Raw genomic sequence first — 18,611 nt, 5'->3', positions numbered from 1 at the left:
GTGGACCATTCCAATGTCACATTCTGCTTAAATAAGGGGGGGCTCCTTGTCTTAGCTGATGCATCTTTGGACACTGCTCGAAGAAGGATTCCCTGGGACCTGATTAGAGGTGCAGCCGACTCAAATATTCTCTGCCAGAGATATGGGGACTGGAAGGCCGAAAAAAGAGGCACGCTCCTCTCCTTAACCATCCCAAGGACCTCTTTGGCAAAAACAGCAGTTTGGAGAAACTTAGTGCAACCTAGACACTGGACACAGTGCCCTGCTCACTGGAGGTGAAAGAACCCTGTAAGTCCTCTCTGCAAACCTTTAACGTTGGGTGGGACAGAATAAAGGACTTACCTTACCCTGAGACGCTGGACAGGGCCTCCCTGCACCCAAAGAACCACAGAAATGAGCCCAGACTCTCAGTCCATCTTCAAATTTCCTTAATACCATTTTGGGCAACTCTGATGCCCAAGCCGTGGCAAGGGAATCTGCCTAGTAATCTTCAACGATGACTCTCAACAGCCTCTGCATCTGAGAGTTTCACTTGACACTGACGCTGAAGTTCCACTGGCTACATGTCTGAGACCTGCTGAGTCTACACGCATCCCAGACTTGACACCGCCGGCCTGGATCGCAGCTTCTTTGAGCTCCGAGTCGTTGTCGCTGCAGTGCCCCAATGCATTGTTGAGCTAGTGAAGCCCTCTAGCTATCAATGGCAAGTGTCTGCTTCAACACATCAGAGGCTGCCGAGCCTTCAAGCTCTTACGCATTGACACTGATTAGTTAGTCCCTGCGTCTTTGACCCAAAAGGCATCACTGCTGCCGAACCACACTGCATCATTGGAATCTATTTCATCCATCCCTACTCGAACCCGGCTCAGACCAAATAGCAACCCAGACTCCGGATCAATGCCGAAAAGCCTGCTTCAACAGTGTTGAGCCCCAAGAACAAAAACAGACGTATTTAAGTAGCTCTGGCCCCCTGATCTGCCTACAAGAGCTCTAGTGACGTATAAGCCCTCTACTTTGATTAAGAAAATCTTCAAAAACGTTTATATTGTGCAGCTAAAACAATTTGCCTGAGTACTCCTGACTAAAAATCCAGAGCAACCCACTATTCTAATAAGTCTGCTTCTCTGTGTATGTCTTAACAAGGGTGCCGCATAAATCTTTACTTCTGAATTTTTATTAGTTTAATTAAAGATCTTATTTTTATTAAACAGTAGTGCTTTTGTCAGAATAAACACATGATATTTCAACAAAAGTAGATGAGCACAACACTTGCTGGCCCAATGCTTCAAGATAGGCACAATGCTTACACACCTTTCACCAATGTTCCCACTTGAAAGCATGTGCAGGAACCCATTTGCCCTGGCTCCTTTTGATCTCTCTTAGAATTGCAGTAACATTCTTTACCGTCTGTGCTTGCGCCTCATTGCTCTTATGTTCTCTTATTCAAAACGTGAAATGGATCATTTTAAAAACTACCCAGTCAAATCAGGTGATGATCTGTCCCCCCCCCCCGTGTGCAGCCCCTCATCCGGAGCTGCATGTGGTCTTTCCCCTTGTATAATTGCGTGGGAAGGTGGGAAGCAAAGGTCTGTAGGGGTGTCCCCAAAACATGCCCCTGGCTATGATCCATTAAAACCTCCCAGCTCAGGATCTCTCTGAATCTTGAATGAAGCGCACATGCCATGGCCACATATGTGCAGTGCAAACATGCATGGGTCTACTAGACATCTATAGGAATGCTGCTTGCATTAATTCCATTGATTTTAATATGTCGAGTATATTTAGAAAATCTATTTCTTTGCTTTTCTGTGCTTTTGTTGACTCTGGCTTTGCGTTTACCCTCCACCCACCCTTCATTAAACCATAGGGTCATGATTTGCCCCACACACGCCCAATTCCTGGGGAGTGAGCCCCCTCTTGATAACCTCCTCTGTACTAGCATAGCTGGCTGAAAAGCCCTGTCTTGGAGTGTTCCATTTCTTTACTGTGCATTTAGGTTCCCCCCTATCCTTTACCACTGTCTTTGTATTGTCTCCTTTTTTTTACTCATTTGTAGGAGGGACACCCCCAAAAGCATCTTCTTAGCCCCACCCAGAACCCACTATTTACCCATTATCCCCTTTGCCCAACTAAACATATATATATATATTTTAATATGTATAGGTTTGCAATGCAATATGTCTCAGAGCAATTCCAGTGATTGCAAATCCTGGGAAGCCTTTGCTGCATCCTTATTCAGTGTTGCATGTGTTATTTATGTCATGCTTCCTTAACACTTATACATGGGTGCACATTATGACTGAGCATGTTATTCATATGCAACATAGGCATGCGCTGCTACACACCAGCCTGAGATACAGGAACACACACAATGGGCCTCATTACAAGTGTGTCGGTATTCTGGTGGTAAATTCACCAGAATACCACCAAAAGGAATTGCAGTTATCGCCACTTGGCCCAGTGGATTTACCAATAGAATACACGTGGTGGTGGTGGTGGTGTTAGTCCCCATGTATGGAGTAGGACTCCATGGGGATTTCTGCCGATGTTGCTGTTTTTTGGCTGTAAGGCGGTGGAATCACCTTCAGAGTTTTGCTGGAGGTATTTTCTTTGCCTCACCACCAAATGAGTTGTATGGTGGTAGGGTAATATGGCGTCAATGCAGTGGTAATAAAGCTACCACTGCATTACTGCTGTTTTCTCCCACGCTGCCATACTCGTAATGAGCCCTTGGTCCTCAGCTTCGTCCTCTTCTGTGGGACTGCGTGCGGAGAGTGGATCAGGTGGTCATGCCATTGAAACGCTCCGCTCTTCCGTATTAGGTCAACCGCCTTGGGCTGCTGATACGTTTGCACAGATTATGTGCACTGAACTCAAATGTCACCTCTGCAGACCTAAATCACTGCTGAGTCATGCTTTACCTCTTAGGCCTAGCTGGTGGTCTACATGTGGGCTTGTGTCACAATGCAGTGACCTCCAAGAAGGAGGCGTCTGAGGTGGGTCGGGCATCCACACCGGTCACAGTCAGACGCCTTCCCCAACCTCTAGAACATTTACCATAGTTGGTCATTTTAATAATAGACCACTGTCCTTCCTTGGTTCTTCTCAATCTGCAATCAGGCTCCCAACAGTCTCCTGCTCATCCATCTGTACAAGTGAAGCCCCATTTTCTCTCCTTGCCCCTCTACACTGGAACGCTCTGCCTCTTTCTCGTCGTTCTATTTCTCTCTTCTAATTTCTGAGTCTGTTTGAGATCTTATCTTGTTTCTTCTGGTTAACAAGATTACTGTAAATGCAGATTTCCTCTGTGTTTTCTATTTTATCTGCATTTTATTGCGCCGTGTTATTCTCATGTTCAGTGCTTTGGTGTAAAGCGCTGTATAAAAATCAAACAAATATAAATACTAATAGTTACCCATATTTACTGTGAACGTGCCAGTTCATCAGCACACATTTCCTTAGAGGAATTCCCTTACTGTGAGGCTCTTGCATAAATATAAGAAGGAAAAGGTAAAGAGAGCGGGACACAAAGGCACTAACGCTTTTGTAAAAAGAAATAAAAAAATAGAAAGTAAGGGTAGATTTTAATCTGTTTTACTCAGTTTTGAAGGAATTTGCAAAATCGATGTGAAAAAGCATAAAGGGTAGAGTGTGAACGTTGGAGAAGAGTTGTCCAGAGTTTGAAGGCTTTGCACCCTGAATACTGAAAAAAGAAAAGCGATTCAAATGCACAAATGCAAAAACATCAAAGTGCAAACATGATAGTGCAGAGGGTATCATGATTATTTGATTTTCAGAAAAATTTGTGATATCCAAAAACCTCTGGCAGACACCTTTTCTCTCATGAGGCAATGATGCCCAATGGTATGCCAAAGCATCCAGCACAGCTGATAAGTGTGCCCCTCTTCAGGATTGAGGTTTGTCAATGGTTGATTAGCAGTGGAATACCGCAAAATCCCTCCAAGACAAAAGTTAAACTGGGTCCAAAACCCTCACTGAAGGACCCATGTGGAGCCTGATCCAAGTCTTCCTCTTTAGTTCAATTAAGTAGTGGGATCAGCATTCCTTGCCTCTGTTTGCTCAGTCCTACGCTTCACTTTATTTATACATGGATTCATTTGAGCATAACACCTTCTGCAAGGAAGTCAAATTCATCACAAATTTGAATAGATATATACACTATTTACAAATCGCTAAGAGCAATGACATTGTGTTTGATTCTAAAAATCATTTCTGTTTAAAGTCGAATAATAATAAAGGAAATGTCTAAACTAAAACTGTCTTGTTCTACCTTAAGCTGCACAGTCTAAACAGAGATATCCGAGGGTTTCAATGCCAACTATTGTCCTCTGAAAAGGACAGATTCTCTGTGACCTTGGTATTCACTGTCTCACGGCCGCTTCTTCATATTTTTACAGAACATTAAAACAGAACTGCTTAAAAGTATATCAGTGCACAGATCTTGCAGAGGTTTATCAAGTAAACTCAAAGTAAGCACATCGCTCCCCCTTTCAATAAAGCACATGCGAAGTCGTGTGCTAAGTGCAGTGCAGTTCTGAAAGTAAAGGTAAGTGGGTGAGGTCTATAGTGTAGAGAAAGCCTTTACTTGTTAACGGAGCATGAATCTACTATCTACAATTCCGCCTTGAAGCCTTCTGTACTCGGTGCTCCTCTTACCTCACCTGACTTGCATGCAATCCCCAGGCTAGCGCGAAGTGCGCGCAAAGTCAGGTGGAGATCTGCAGTTTGCAGATTCATGGATCTGGATCTTGGTCTCCGTGTAGCCTTCACCAGTAGGAATATCTGACCTATATTGGAAGATTTGCACTAGATGTCGGTGTGGTCGGTGATATGGTGGGCGGTGCGTTTTAGCAAAACTGTTTGCTAACACTACATTCTTTTACACAGTGTTCACTTGACTACCTTTTTTGGCATATAAGGAGCTGTTTCCCTTTCTGGTGCTGACATCAATGTTAATATTTGCATATGTACTTGCGAAGTGGTAACAAGATGGCATTATTTGTGTGAAAAAACCTGGCGCCAATAACAGATCAAGAAATGTTATTGGCTGGTAATCTTGTCTCTAGGAGAAGGTCCTTCAGGACTTAACGTGATTACCGATGCGCCCCAATCTTCATGTGAGATCCTGTCTCCAGCCCCTTGTCAAATTGGATCGTTTAATAGACAGACTGCTGTTTCTGAACAGGGGAAAATAACATATTTCTTTCCACACAACTACAGAATCAAAAACAATGCCATTGTCCACAACAAGTAATCATGACTGTGAACATCATCGATGGTCCCCTAATTATTCTCGTCCTGCACCTACTAGTGAGCCTACAGTTCTGAACATGGCTAATGTAATCCATAGCCCTGTTCACAATTCTTTCAATGACTCTGGCACTATGAACACACCGCCCAATTTATTTCCAACGGTACCACTTAATATCCATTCAACAATCTCATAACACAAATCTACACCTGCAGAGGGGCCTCCAAGAAGGCTTACCACAATGCTTCGGCACCTTGTTAATAGACGTGAAGCTAGCAAAGATGCAATTTTAACGGAGATTAATCAAGTCCTTTGTGTTCTGGTTTCCCTGTACAAGGGTTTAAAGACAGAAACTAAAATTCATTTTGCTATGCTAGAATCCTTGCATTTTAAATTTGAAAATATTAAAGGACATAGGGCCTCATTACACGGTAGGCGGTAAGGGTTTACCGGTACCGGTAGGGGCACCGGTACCGGTAAACCCTTGCCGCCTTACTACGAGTTTCCTTTGCGGGACTCGACCTTAACGGCTGGTTTTACCAGCCGTTAAAGTAGGGTGCCGCAAAGGGACCTTGGTGCTAATTACGGTACCGCAATTTGCGGTACCATAATTAGCGCCTTCCCCATTCCCATTATGCCCTATGGGGGCAAAAATGGGAATGGGGAAGTGCCTTGGTGAATGGGGAATTACCGCCCCCGCTCACCTTGGAGTAGGGCGGTAATTCCGCCATCCACCAAGGCGGACACGGTAAAATACCGACGGCAACCATGGCGCTAATAGCTCCATGGTTACCGCCTACCGTGTAATGAGGCCCGAAGTACTGCTAAAGAATTCCTCTTTAATCCAAAGTAAGAGGTTGTAGTGTTAAAAAAAAACATTGTGGAACCGAATCAGGAGGACCGTATTTGTGTGTCTCTGTCTAGCCAGGGTCAATCTACTGGAGCTATGTCTAATGTCCAGATTCAACCCCACTAAGGGCACACTTATAAGACATGAGAGGGTTCACAGGACGGTGGCGGTTCTAGGGGAGATAGATAAACCTAGTTTAAGTACACCTTGCCCTCCCCCATTATTAACTACAACAGAGACAGTTTATTTACCTATGCCTATGACCATGGTGACTGTGGTTCCCAATAATTCATCCTTAATGGATGATCTTGGGATGGCAGAAGGAAATTGGCAGTAATTGATAAATTATCGTCAATAAAGAAGAATTGGGTCGGGGTTCAAAGTTGACAAAAACGTGGAAAAATGGGAGGTAAACCGATTCCTTAAACTAAATATGTGTCTATAAATCCTTTGAATAAACCGGTGACGCGAAAATGTGTTAACTCATTTTTGAAGAGACCATTAGTTAAAGCAGTATTGTGGTCTGAGGTGGTGAAGTCCCAGAGTTCATTTGATTAAATGATTAATACAGTGGGAATTACAATCTGAAAGGCGTCAACCCCAATATTCTATGTTTGATTTCTAATCCTACCCCTGTAACTAAATTGGCAGTACCCCCATTGTTGACAGATTTACAACCCCTTACTATTGCAGCTGGTTTCTGGCAAGTAATTCGGTCCCAGTTGGCACCGATAAGAGACAATGGAACTCCTACCACCATTAGTTTGGCTCCTCCGGTCTTTCAAGAAAATTGCCTGCAAAGAAATTGTTGATTAGATATTAACAGATTGGAGCCGATTGGTCCAAATTGGAATGATCAAAATCAAACATATAGCATATTGGAGGGGTTGAAGGGCAGAAGGTTTCAGAGTGAAACTCCTGAAAATCGTTTACCGGTAAGTCCCTCTTAGATAAAAGCAAAGGGTCTTAATGATTGGAATTGGATGATGAATGTTCACGGCAGTGAAAATGCATTCAAGATGTTATTGAAAAGTGTTCTGATAGAAAACAAACATGCAGTGCTGAACTGCACAAATGTATTTTGGCTTCTGAATTCAATTCCAAATCTTAAAGCTATAGCTTCTTGTGATATTGACAGAATTGTTTTCATTTACCATTTTAGAACTGACCATGTTGTCATTTACTTTAAGTCTAAACTGCTATTTGACATCGTAATGACTGTATTGCACACCGTTTGTGCACTCGGCCTCGATTTGAAACGCTATTTGTATAGGGGTTATAATCAGGGAAGAGGGGCTGCAGTGTTCAAGAGTAACTCTAGCCAAATGAAATTGTGGTTTGCCTAGACCCAGGTAGTGGCCATGATCACACAATCCAGATATTAAGGATTGACATAACAGTGGTAGATAAACAAAGTGACTGGTTCTGGGTGGCTGGTGCCCTACGTGTTAGGAAGCAAGGGCAGACATCATTCAATTGCCTTCATGATTTGAATAAAGCTTTTTCATGTTTGTCTTGCAACATGCAAAGTCATACTCATTTACTCACTAATCTTACAGTAGGCCATATTTTGAAAATGCATCCCGTAATATCTTTACAAGAAACTTGACTAATGAAAGCACCGGCATTGGGTGGCTATTCCTCCAATTTTCAGAAATCTAAAAAGGGTGATTATGGACAACACTTTGGAGGCCTACTTACCCTTGGGACATTTTGTGAGGCTGTTTGTATTGTTGAATGTATAAATGTGTCCACCAGTGTTTTGGCAACTCAAATGAGGTTCTTTGTTAAGTGTGACATAGATGTTTTGATTTTCAGTATTTATTGGCATGCTAGTGTGTGTAATTCTACTTTGTTTTTAGATAAAATCATGACGAGTGCAAATGATTGGCTTGATAAATATGTGGGTGCTAACATTCTGCTTTCCAGTGATTTAAATGCTAGTTGTACAATGATAGAGACTAAAAGGGATCTGTCCCAAAAAGTGAATGGCAAGGAACTCTATGGGTCAATGTGGCTAACTAGTCTAGGTGGTAGGGCCCTAACAATGTTGAATGGTTCAAAAGCCGGCGACATCCCAAGCAATTTCACTTAGAGTAACAGAATAGTTTGTTCCACTGTGGATTAAATCTTTGCTACTTGGGGTCTTTTTGATAAATCTAAATCTTTGTTTATATGTCCCTCAGATTTCACTGACCATAGTATTATGCTCAATGAATTTGAAATTGTAACACCAAATAATAGTTGTTTGTGATCTAAGGGTGAACAACTTAGGTACTCGCGTGTCCTGGAATCCAATGTCCATGCAACGAGTGAATGACGCTCCTATGACACACATGAATCTTAGTTTCCCTCATCGGGAGAACAATCGTTTGTCAGTGGATACCTATGCTATGAAGAGCTCATTGATGAAGTAATAAAGATTGGTTTGCCAACTGGTAAGGTGAGAGTGGGTGATTGTAAAAAGAAACACACTCACTGTTTCAAACTGAGAAAGATGATAAGAGATTTTAACAGATGCAATCATTTTGTCAAAATCAGAAAAGTATTGGAACATTAAAAAAGGGAAGCAGTTTCATAAAAAATCCCAGCAAGGTATCCATGCCATGTGCTGCAGTGGGATGCAGACAGCATGTTAAACACCCTGAGAAATAAAAATACACAGACATTTTGGAAACTCATAAATGACCTTGAGAATGTTCAATCAGTCAGAGGGTTGAATCTTGTATGAGAGCCGGATTGGGTTTGTCACTATCAAAAGGTATTTGGATGAACTGCGGGGCAAGCAACTAGTGACTTCAATTTAGAATCTGTAAATGAAATAGCACAGCCAGATAATAGTTGGAAACCGCATGTGAGTTGATCGAGGAATTAATCAAGAAGATCAGTACTTCCAGGGCACTCGGAGCAAATAATTGTCTAATCTATTAAGGGGAACCAAGTGCTATGGGCTAACATCTTGGCTAAACTATTTGAAACCATTGCTGTCTCCTAAAGATTCCCTAAATCATGGTCAACTGCATATATTCTACCAATATATTAAAAGGGTTTGTTTGTTTGTTTTGTTATTTGTAATGCGCACCAGACCCGGGGGCATCAAAACTACAATATATACCAATCGTGATACTTTGTGGCCATGCTGTTGGAGCATCTAGAAGACTGACAAACTTCAACAGGTAGAATCCAGAAATGGCAGACAGGGTTCCGTAAACATCTGGGAACATCCCTGAATGGTTTCATCCTAAAGAGTCTGATGAGCCAAGCTTGGTTTAAAAAGTATTATGTTTTCTTGGCACCATTGATTTATCAGCCGAATTTGATGCGGATGATCAAAAATTGCTCTGGGTAAAATGAAGAAATTGGGGGATTCCAGAGAGACTCATCATTGGGTTGTATGCGGAGTTCGACATCCAAATTAGACTCAATCAGAGTGGAACACTTTACCGCAGAATTGCAACTTTTAGAGGAATCAGGCAGGGATGCGTTTTGGCACCCTGCCTGTTTAACCTCCATATATCGGATGTGGGTGCCAGCCTGCAACCAGTAGCGTTCGGCGCCACATAAATATGTGACTAGAAACCAGTTTGGATGGCGTATGCAGACAATTTGTGTATTTTTGACTGTACATAGATTGGGCTGCAATGTTTGCTTACTGTCTTTGCAGATTTTGCAGCTTCCCAAGGTTCAAAAGTTAATCCAGACAAAGCTAAAATTGTTGGAGAATCAATGTAATATTTTAGAGATCTGCATTGTATCTTGACTCTTTGTACTATTTGGGAAATTGTATCTGTCAATAAATAAATAACCCATAAATATGCATTTGTGCTTTTTCTTAACCCATGCATTGGTAATGCCTTACTTTTGATGGATCATTTCTTTTAAAAAATAAAATCTGTATGTAATTGAGGTTGAATTGTTGAAATAATGTTGTATTTAATTTTCTATTGTGTTTTTTTTTGTTTTCTGTTGGTATTCTTAAAGGTGACTGCATAACCATATAACATTAATACAAAAAATAGTGCACATGCTTGAACTACACTAATGAATAATGAAGTTGAATAATAATAAATACAAGTCTAATATAACACTGGGTCATGCTGTCTTAGGCTACACAGTCTAAACAGAGATGTGCGAGGGTTTCATCTGAGGAGTGATTGATCCCCTGCAGTAAAAGGGAATTGTGTGACAAAAGAGCTTATTGAAATTGGTTCTTAATAGTTGAAAATATATTTTACTATGTTTTCAAGGATATCATACTTCATATTAAAAAAAACGACTCTACATTATTTTATTATGTTATTTAGTCTAATTAAAACTTTTCACGTATACAACACAATTCAAATAAAAATAATTTAAATATACACAACAATATTAAAAAGAGAGGAACATCTACAAACAAATAATAAAACAAATCCAATTCCAGGACTTTCAATACATCCCCTCCAATACAACAATGTCCCTACTTATTCCATTTTTAGTTAATCTTATTCCATTCTAAGATTACACTGGTTTCATCAATTTCTCTTCAAAGGACTGCCAGACTTGTTTCACTGCAATTGTTAATAACTTACTATTGTCATACTAGGTTTTTATGTGTGTTGTTTCTTGTATTTCTCAATTTGCCCGAAGTTTAGCTAAATGCTTGCGTCTAACATTGTCTGTTTTATTTTAGATCTAATCGTAGGCTGTAAATAAAGTACCAATAATGAGATGTGGATATAAGAAAGGGTACACATCGTGGGATAAATAGTTTTCTGTAGACTTAGGGCCTCATAACACGGAATGCAGTAAGGGTTTACCGGTACCGGTAAGGGCACCGGTACCGGTAAACCCTTAGCGCCTTACTACGAGGTTCCTTTGTGGGACCCGACCTTAACGGCGGGTGTAGACCAGCCGTTAAAGTTGGGACCCGCAAAGGGACCTTGGTGCTAATTACGGTACCACAATTTGCGGTACCATAATTAGCCCCTTCCCCATTCCCATTGAGCCTTATGGGGCAAAAATGGGAATGGGGAAGGGCCATGGAGAAAGGGGGAATTACCGCCCCGCAAACCTTGGAATAGGGTGGTAATTCCCCTTTTCTCCATTGTGGTACCGGTATGGTACAGTCGGAAACCATGGTTCTAATAGCACCATGGTTTACCGCATTCCATGTAATGAGGCCCTTAGTATTTTTTAATGTGTTGCATTTCAAGCATCTTTCCATTTACCTGTGGGTAGTGAAGTACTCCTGTGATTCTGGCCATGGGGATGGTTGAGGGGGACAGTGTCTCCCCGATGATCCCAGCCAGCAGAGGGTGTGCCGGACATCTGTATCCAGGAAAGGACCCGTTCTTTCCTGAGAGCATCTCCAACGTCGCCTGGATGGCCTTTACCTCGGATAAACATGAATCATATATATGGAAGCCAAGGGTGATGTTTGGTAAAACATCCGGAGATACGTTAATTTCTTTTATGGCGAAAACAGTGGCCAGGACAATCCGATAATATCTAATATTCCACCTGCAATACCACAAAGAGATCAATTTTTAACATGACATGGATGTGATTTTTACAATCAAACATTTACTAGATTGAAGAAAACATGTAATGTATTCTTTGTGTCACCATGCACATTTGTATTTGGAATGATCACATAGTCAAGAACGATAACCTTGTCTGCCTTCTCTGTCGGAGCATTGGGAATGAGATTGATTACACTGAGTGAACACTCAGCAACACACCACAGTGTCTAACATAGATTTTCTTCTAAATGCTCTGTTGTGTTAAGTGACGAATTTGGTGATATCTTGTGACACTTTGACACACAAACTTGAGACATCACGATATGAGAATTATATTATGAAATGTTCATGTTAAAAAAGAAACAAGTGATGTTGACTTAACAATCTGAAGGATTTAAGCAGCATTGCACAATGAAGTTCTTGTCAAAGGCCTTCAAGCGATATTCAAACAAAACCTTCGACAAGAGATACTTATGGTTACATTGCCGCAGGAAACATCATCTGCACAGACTTCATTGATGGTTTACGTTTGTAATGCTGTACATTTCTTTTTTTTTGTAAACTGAATTTAATTGATTTTGAAATAACATGGAAAGATACAAACCAGGAGGCGTTTGCCTTCGGCACATGTTTCCAACACAGGATCTTTCAACTGTTCTTCCTCCCTCCACCCCAAAGCCCCTGTTATGGAGAATTCTCCAGAATGGCTAATTTCCCTCACCTACTGAGTCCCTCAGCAGCTTTGCTGGATTTCTAGGATTTATTTTTTTCACCTGGTAAGAGTGTGAGCTTTTTTTCCCACTCTTACATGTGTTTTGCTGTGTGTGTTTTTAACATTTATTTTTGTGTTCATAGACTGTGGAGCCTCACCTACTCCATAGACATCGGCCCTCATTAGGACCCTGGCGGAAAGGGGTTTACGCCAGCGTAAACCATGGCGCCCCTTTCCGCCTGAGTACTAGTTCCCGTAGCGCCATGGTGATTTTTACGCCTGCTTTTTGCAGGCGGAAAAATCCATGGCGCTACGGGACTTGTTGTGAATTACGCCACCGTAATTTACGGTGGCGTAATTAAGGCCTTCCCCACTCCCATTATACCCTATGGGGCAAAAATGGGAATGGGGAAGGGTAAATGGGGATTGGGGACTTACCGCCCCGCCAAGGTCGGAATGGGGCGGTAAGTCCGCCAACCCCCATGGCGGAGTTGGCAGCTTAGCGCCATGGACCATGGTGCAAATTGCACCATGGTTCTCCGCCAGGGTCGTAATGAGGGCCATCATCTTCTTACTGTGTGTTACACAGCACCTTCAGTGCAGTGACACAGGGTTGTCTTTTTAGACTTCCCAACTCAGACTTCATTTTCTGGGACTGACCACTGTCTCCCAGAACATGTAAAGTTGCCATTGACTTGAGAATCTTCTCCCCTTGAGGTGGTGGGAACAAGCAGTTCACCAAACTGCAAGCCAGTCCTCCCTCCTCTGGTCGAATTTGCTGTGCACAGCTACAGTGAACTTGAAAGCCAGGAGGATCGGACCCTGCTTCGGTTTTATGGAGCGCACCTTTTATTCATCGCTTTGCTCCGCTGCTAGTTTCTGCCATGGGCACTGCAGGACCCTCCAGTCTTCCTCTTTCTTGTCAGTCCGACAGTCGCTTCAGGAACCGTGAGCCTGCACAACCTGCCAGGAACGTCTGCCGCAGCACAGCATTCTTCTGCCCTAAAGTTACTGGGCTAACCCGGTTGTTTGTTTCGTCCAGCCGCAGTGAACGTGTGTGAAATCTTTCGCCAATCCGAGGGCTTGTCCTTCTCTATTCATTAAAGTAACTTTTCGTCCGGCCAACTTCGTTCTGAATTCTTGGCAAAGACTTAACCGCAAACTACTCTGAACTGTGTGATCCTCTGGATAGACTTTGGTCCATTGACTTTGGGCCAGGCCCCTTGATTTAATTTCCTCACTGTTGTTCCTTTTTCGAGATTGCCCTGCTTACTTACTTGTTGCTGCTGCTCAACGTTTGTCTAACTTTGTCTTTCTCTCCATTTTAAATTACTGGAGTGCCATTTTGCTCACACTTCATTTTGAGATTAACTTGTCCAGAATCTATTGGGTGTGCTGTAGTGTATTAAGATTGTGATTTTTCAACTGTTTGATAATAGTGTAAAGTTTTATAACTTATTTGTATTTGTATTTTATTTATAATGCGCACCTAACCCGGGGGTAGCCAGGTGCAGAGGCAGCAAGAGGGTTGCAAAACTTAGTTACATACATACAGTAGGGTGAGGTCCAGCTGCGGTTACAGTGCCGGACAAATCACGCCGAGCAGGAATGGTAGAGCATATACACTATAGGCAATGCTAAATACATATTTACATGCAATGAGGTAGGGAGCCATGTGACACATCTGGGCATTGGCACGGTCGTTATGAATCAAGAGTTTTAAGCCAGTAGGTAGTCCTGGCTCTGAACTGATGGTAGGTTAGGTCCTCCCTGCAGGTAGGAGGAAGGGAGTTCCAGAATTGCGCTGCTTTTACTGGAAAGCTGTTACCTCCTGACATTGTACGTTTGAACCTGGGTACAAGAAGAAGGTTGGAGTTGGCCGTTCTTGAGGGGCGGGAGAGGGTGGGTCTAGTAAATCTGGAGATGAGGTATTGAGGGGCTGCTTGGTGGAGGCATTTACAAATCAGAGACACCGATTTAAGGAATATCTTGTCCTTGGTCGATAGCCAATTGACCGATCTTCTGGAAACAGAGATATGGGCTTTCTTCGGGATACTAAGGGCCGCTCTGAGGGCATTATTTTGGAGTATTTGGATTTTGTTTGAGATATATTTATTACAGCCTACATATAGAGTGTTGCAATAGTCCAACTTGGACAGGATCAGTGCCCTGGCCAAGGTGGTGCAGTTGGTGGGGGAAAGAAAGGGTTTGGCTGCCCTGATGAGTTTGCAAGTGTAAGAGGTGGCAGAGGCCATTGCATTCACTTGTTTGTTGAAGGTAAGGGTGGAATCAAGATAAAAGCTGAGGGTTTTAACCTCCTTAGCTACCTTAATCTTGTTATCGTCAATTATGAACGCTGAGTATTTTTGGTCCAGCTTGTTGAGGTAGTGTGTAGAACCTAGAATAAGGAGTTCTGTCTTGTCATCATTCAGGCATAGACCGTGTGAGGCCATCCATGCCTGGATGATGAGGTACACTCTATTAACGAAGGCCAAATCCTTGTCATAATCCCCCGACAACGGGATGAGGATCTGGGTATCATCGGCGTAGTTAGTGTAGGTGATACCCAGGTCATCTAGATCATCGAAAAGGGGCTTCGTGAAGATATTATAAAGTGTAGGGGAGATGCAAGATCCTTGAGGCACGCCGCAAGTAATAGGTGTAGGGTCGGCTAATGCTGACAGTGAGAAGACTCTCATTGTACGGTTGTTAAGGAAGGATTGGATCCAGTTGGTTGCTTCTTGAGAGAAGTGGGCAGCTGTTTGAAGGTGGTTGCATAAGATCTCATGGTCGACCAGATCGAAGGCCGCCGAGAGATCAAGGAGTAACAGTAGTGCTGTCTTACCCTGGTCTCTCAGTTCGTCTATCTGTGCCTTGAGATCTATAAGTGCAGTTTCAGTTCCATGCTGTGGCCTGAAGCCCGATTGTCTGACACCTAGGAGATGGAAGTGCTCAAGGTAGTATTGGATCTGTTGGTATGCTATTTTGTTGAGAATTTTAAGAAGGAACGGTACTGTGGTAATGGGGCGGTAGTTAGTTGGAGTGGATGGGTCTAAGTTCTGTTTTTTAAGCAGGGGGAGGACCCAGGACTGTTTTAAATTATTAGGTGCTGTGCCTGATGTGAAAGACGCATTTATTAGTTTGGTAATAAATGGTGCGAGATCACGGGCTGCGTCCTTGATCAGTTGTGCAGGGCATAGGTCTCCGTGACAGTTTGAAGGTTTGAGGGAGAGAATAGTATTTTCTACCTCTTTGGTGGATACTTTATGGAAATTAAAAGGGGGGTTGTGCGCGGGGGGGGTGATTGAGTTGGGTGAACCTTTTTATGGGTGACGTTGCTCGGCTTAGTGGAGGAGAGCAGAGATTCTTTTTTGATGCTTATCTTAGTCTTAAGGGAGGAGATTTTGTTCGCTAGGGCATTTTGTATGCCCGTGCACCAGTTTTTATCTTTGATACATGAATCTGGCACTTGGATCGTGGATTCAATCTCTTTGAGTATTGTGAAGAGCTCTCTAGTGTTAGATTTAGCTTGTGAGATTTGCGTACTATAAGATGTTTGTTTGGCCAATATAATTTCTTTTTTGTAATGGGAGGCTAGACTACTCAAGTTTTTTTTGTTATTTTCTGAGGGGTGGGCTCGCCAGATTTTTTCACAGCGCCTCTTTTCCTGTCTGAAGGCTTTAAGATGGGGTGAGAACCAGGAGTTGATGTGTTTCCGGGGTTTGCTCTTTTTTAGCTTCAGAGGGGCGATGGCATCGAGGGATGAAAGCATAATATGTGTAAATAAATGTATATTCTTTTACTCAGAAACCTTGAGTCAGTGTTTGTTTGAATCATAGTTATTGCTGTCCTTTTTGTAACTATTGATATTGCTCACTTTACTCTGGAGATAAGTCTGGCTACTCAGCCATCGCTACCACTTTACTGTGTAGTATAGGCTTGTACCAAAGGTGAATTTGTACTGTCACTTGTAGTCTTAATTGTATGTGGTGTTCCCAAAGGGTATTGCATATAATTCTGCCTAACAGCCCCCCCTCCAACCACCATTGCTCATGAGAGTTCCAACATTGAGTATGCAGCTGCAACTGAGAGAGGTCAAGAACACTTCTGTGCGCGTCCTGAGCTCCCTGCTGCCTCGGCCGGGACAGAGCAAAACCAAACAAGCGAGCTGCACATCCCAATTCTAAGCCCAAAAAGGACAGCGCGAAGGGGAAGGACCAAGGGTACCTGATGCCCTTATGCATCAGCAATTGAGACAGGGGACCACAGTCTCTCTGTCGGGAAAGGGTGAGGCCGATAAGTCCTGGAAGACCTTGACTGTGTCTCCTTCAAGTTGGACACTGCCCAGTCGCTTGGCTTTTTCTCCATCTTCTCTCTGTACCTGAGGAAATGGACCACAATTGACCTCGGGCCTCTACCTCCTCCACCTCCTCCTCTGTGTGCCCGTTTGAGTTGGACTTCTTTTCCCCCATCTCCCAGGAAGAGGGCATTGATCAGACCTTGAACCTTCCTGTGCAGGTTGTTTCGCTGCCCTCTTTTCTCGATGTCATCCAGTTTCAGAAACGTGTCCTCCTCACGGGACTTGAGGTCTGTGAGACATGCCTCATACTTCATGTCCAAAAGGTCCACCTCTAGGTGGTTATTCTCCATCCCTTCCATCGTGTACTCCAATTTATCAACCCTTCCATTTAGATCGCAGATGGAGGCTTGGATATCTGTTTGAATGGCCTTGATCTCCTGTAGAATGTCTTTCAGGTCATTCCTAATCAGGCCGGTGCTCCACCACCCTCCGCCATTGTATCTTCCACCCCACGTCAAATCTCTCTGAGTGGGCAGACCTCTCCTCCTCCCTCCTGGCCTCTACCACTCATCTCCTCCTCCTCGGTGACCTAAACATACATTTAGACTCTCCTTGGTCCTCCTCTGTACTCTTCGGTGACCTCTGCGACTCCCTCTCCCTGTCCATCCTCCCCTCTGGCCCGACTCACTCTGCAGGGCACACACTCGATGTCTTGATCTCCTCTGACCTCCCCCTCTCCATCCCTCTGACCACTCCTCTCCCCTGGAGCGATCACTCCCTCCTCTCATCTCATCTCTCATTCTCTTCCCCCCAAGCCAAGCCTACCCCAACACTGCCACCTACCTTCTCGGACATCCGGCCCATGAAGCGTGTGTCAGTTGAGGCTTTTGCCGCCACTTTCTCTCCCCCCCTCCTCCTTTGGCTGTCTCACATCCTGACACAGCCCTGTCTCTGCTCTACTCTTCAATTTCTGATACGCTGGATGCTCTTGTCCCTGTAATGAGGATCCGTTTGAAGTCCAAAGCCAAGTGCAATTCCTGGTATGACTCTGACATAGCTACACTTAAACGTAAATGTAGGGCAGCTGAGAGGAAATGGAGGACTTCCTGTTCATCCTCTGACAAAGTGGCCTGTCGCCTGCTACAAAGGCAATACCGACTCTCTGTCATCACCAAAAAGAGAGTCCACATTCAAGCTCGTGTCTCTGTGGCATCTAACAACTCGGCTGAACTCTTTAAAATCTCCAAGGAGCTGGCCAACCCTGCTGCAGTCTCTAACCATCCTGTTGCCTGCCAGGCTCTTTGCAATGCCCTTGCCTCTCACTTCATTTAAAAAACCCAGGACATCCTGTCCACCCTCTCCACCCACACTCCTCCTCTTCCCTCTCCATCTGTGCTTGCTGACCCTCCTTTAGCCACCCTCCCACCATCCTTCTAGTCCTTTCCTCTTTTCACTCCTGACGAGGTTGCTAGACAAGTCAGATCTATGAAAGCCTCTTCAAAACAGGTTCATCCCTGTTCCTCTAAAACCATCAAGGACCACATTGACACCCTCACTCCAGCCCTTGCTGATTTTTGAAACCACTCCTTTGCCTCTGGATCCTTCCCCTGCCCTCTGAAGCACTCCTTTGTGCATCCTCTTCTCAAGAAACCCACAGCTGATCCTTCTTGTCCAGCTAGCTATCGCCCAATTTCCATTACTCCCTTTCTTGGCAAACTCCTGGAAAAGTTGGCCATCTCTCAGTTTAACCTTCATTCCAATTCTGTTGGCTGTCTCCATGACCACCAGTCTGGCTTCAGAGCTGCCAGAAGCATGGAAACTGCTCTCCTAAACATCCGTGAAGATCTGCTCACCAACCTTGACTCTAACATTCCATCTGCCCTCATCCTCCTCGATCTCTCTTCTGCCTTCGACACGGTCAACCATACCATCCTGCTCAAGCGTCTCAGTGAAAACCTGGGTATCACTGATCA

At 43.6% G+C, this 18,611-nt stretch overlaps 1 protein-coding gene across 1 annotated transcript in view; it reads right to left on the bottom strand.

Moving 5' to 3' along the window:
• LOC138528229 (extracellular calcium-sensing receptor-like) overlaps nt 1-16,997 on the bottom strand; it is a 70,416-nt gene extending 53,419 nt beyond the window's left edge. The window contains exons 1-2 of the mRNA XM_069639685.1: nt 16,720-16,997; nt 11,333-11,624 (exon numbers count right to left, since the gene is read on the bottom strand). Coding sequence (XP_069495786.1) covers nt 11,333-11,624; nt 16,720-16,997 — 570 coding nt within the window. The remainder of the gene's footprint in view (nt 1-11,332; nt 11,625-16,719) is intronic.
• Nucleotides 16,998-18,611: the final 1,614 nt, after the last annotated feature.

Source organism: Ambystoma mexicanum, chromosome 7q (assembly GCF_040938575.1).
Source record: "Ambystoma mexicanum isolate Mex_15411 chromosome 7q, UKY_AmexF1_1, whole genome shotgun sequence".
Taxonomy (NCBI): Eukaryota; Metazoa; Chordata; class Amphibia; order Caudata; family Ambystomatidae; genus Ambystoma; species Ambystoma mexicanum.
This window is presented reverse-complemented; position numbering and strand designations above follow the sequence as displayed.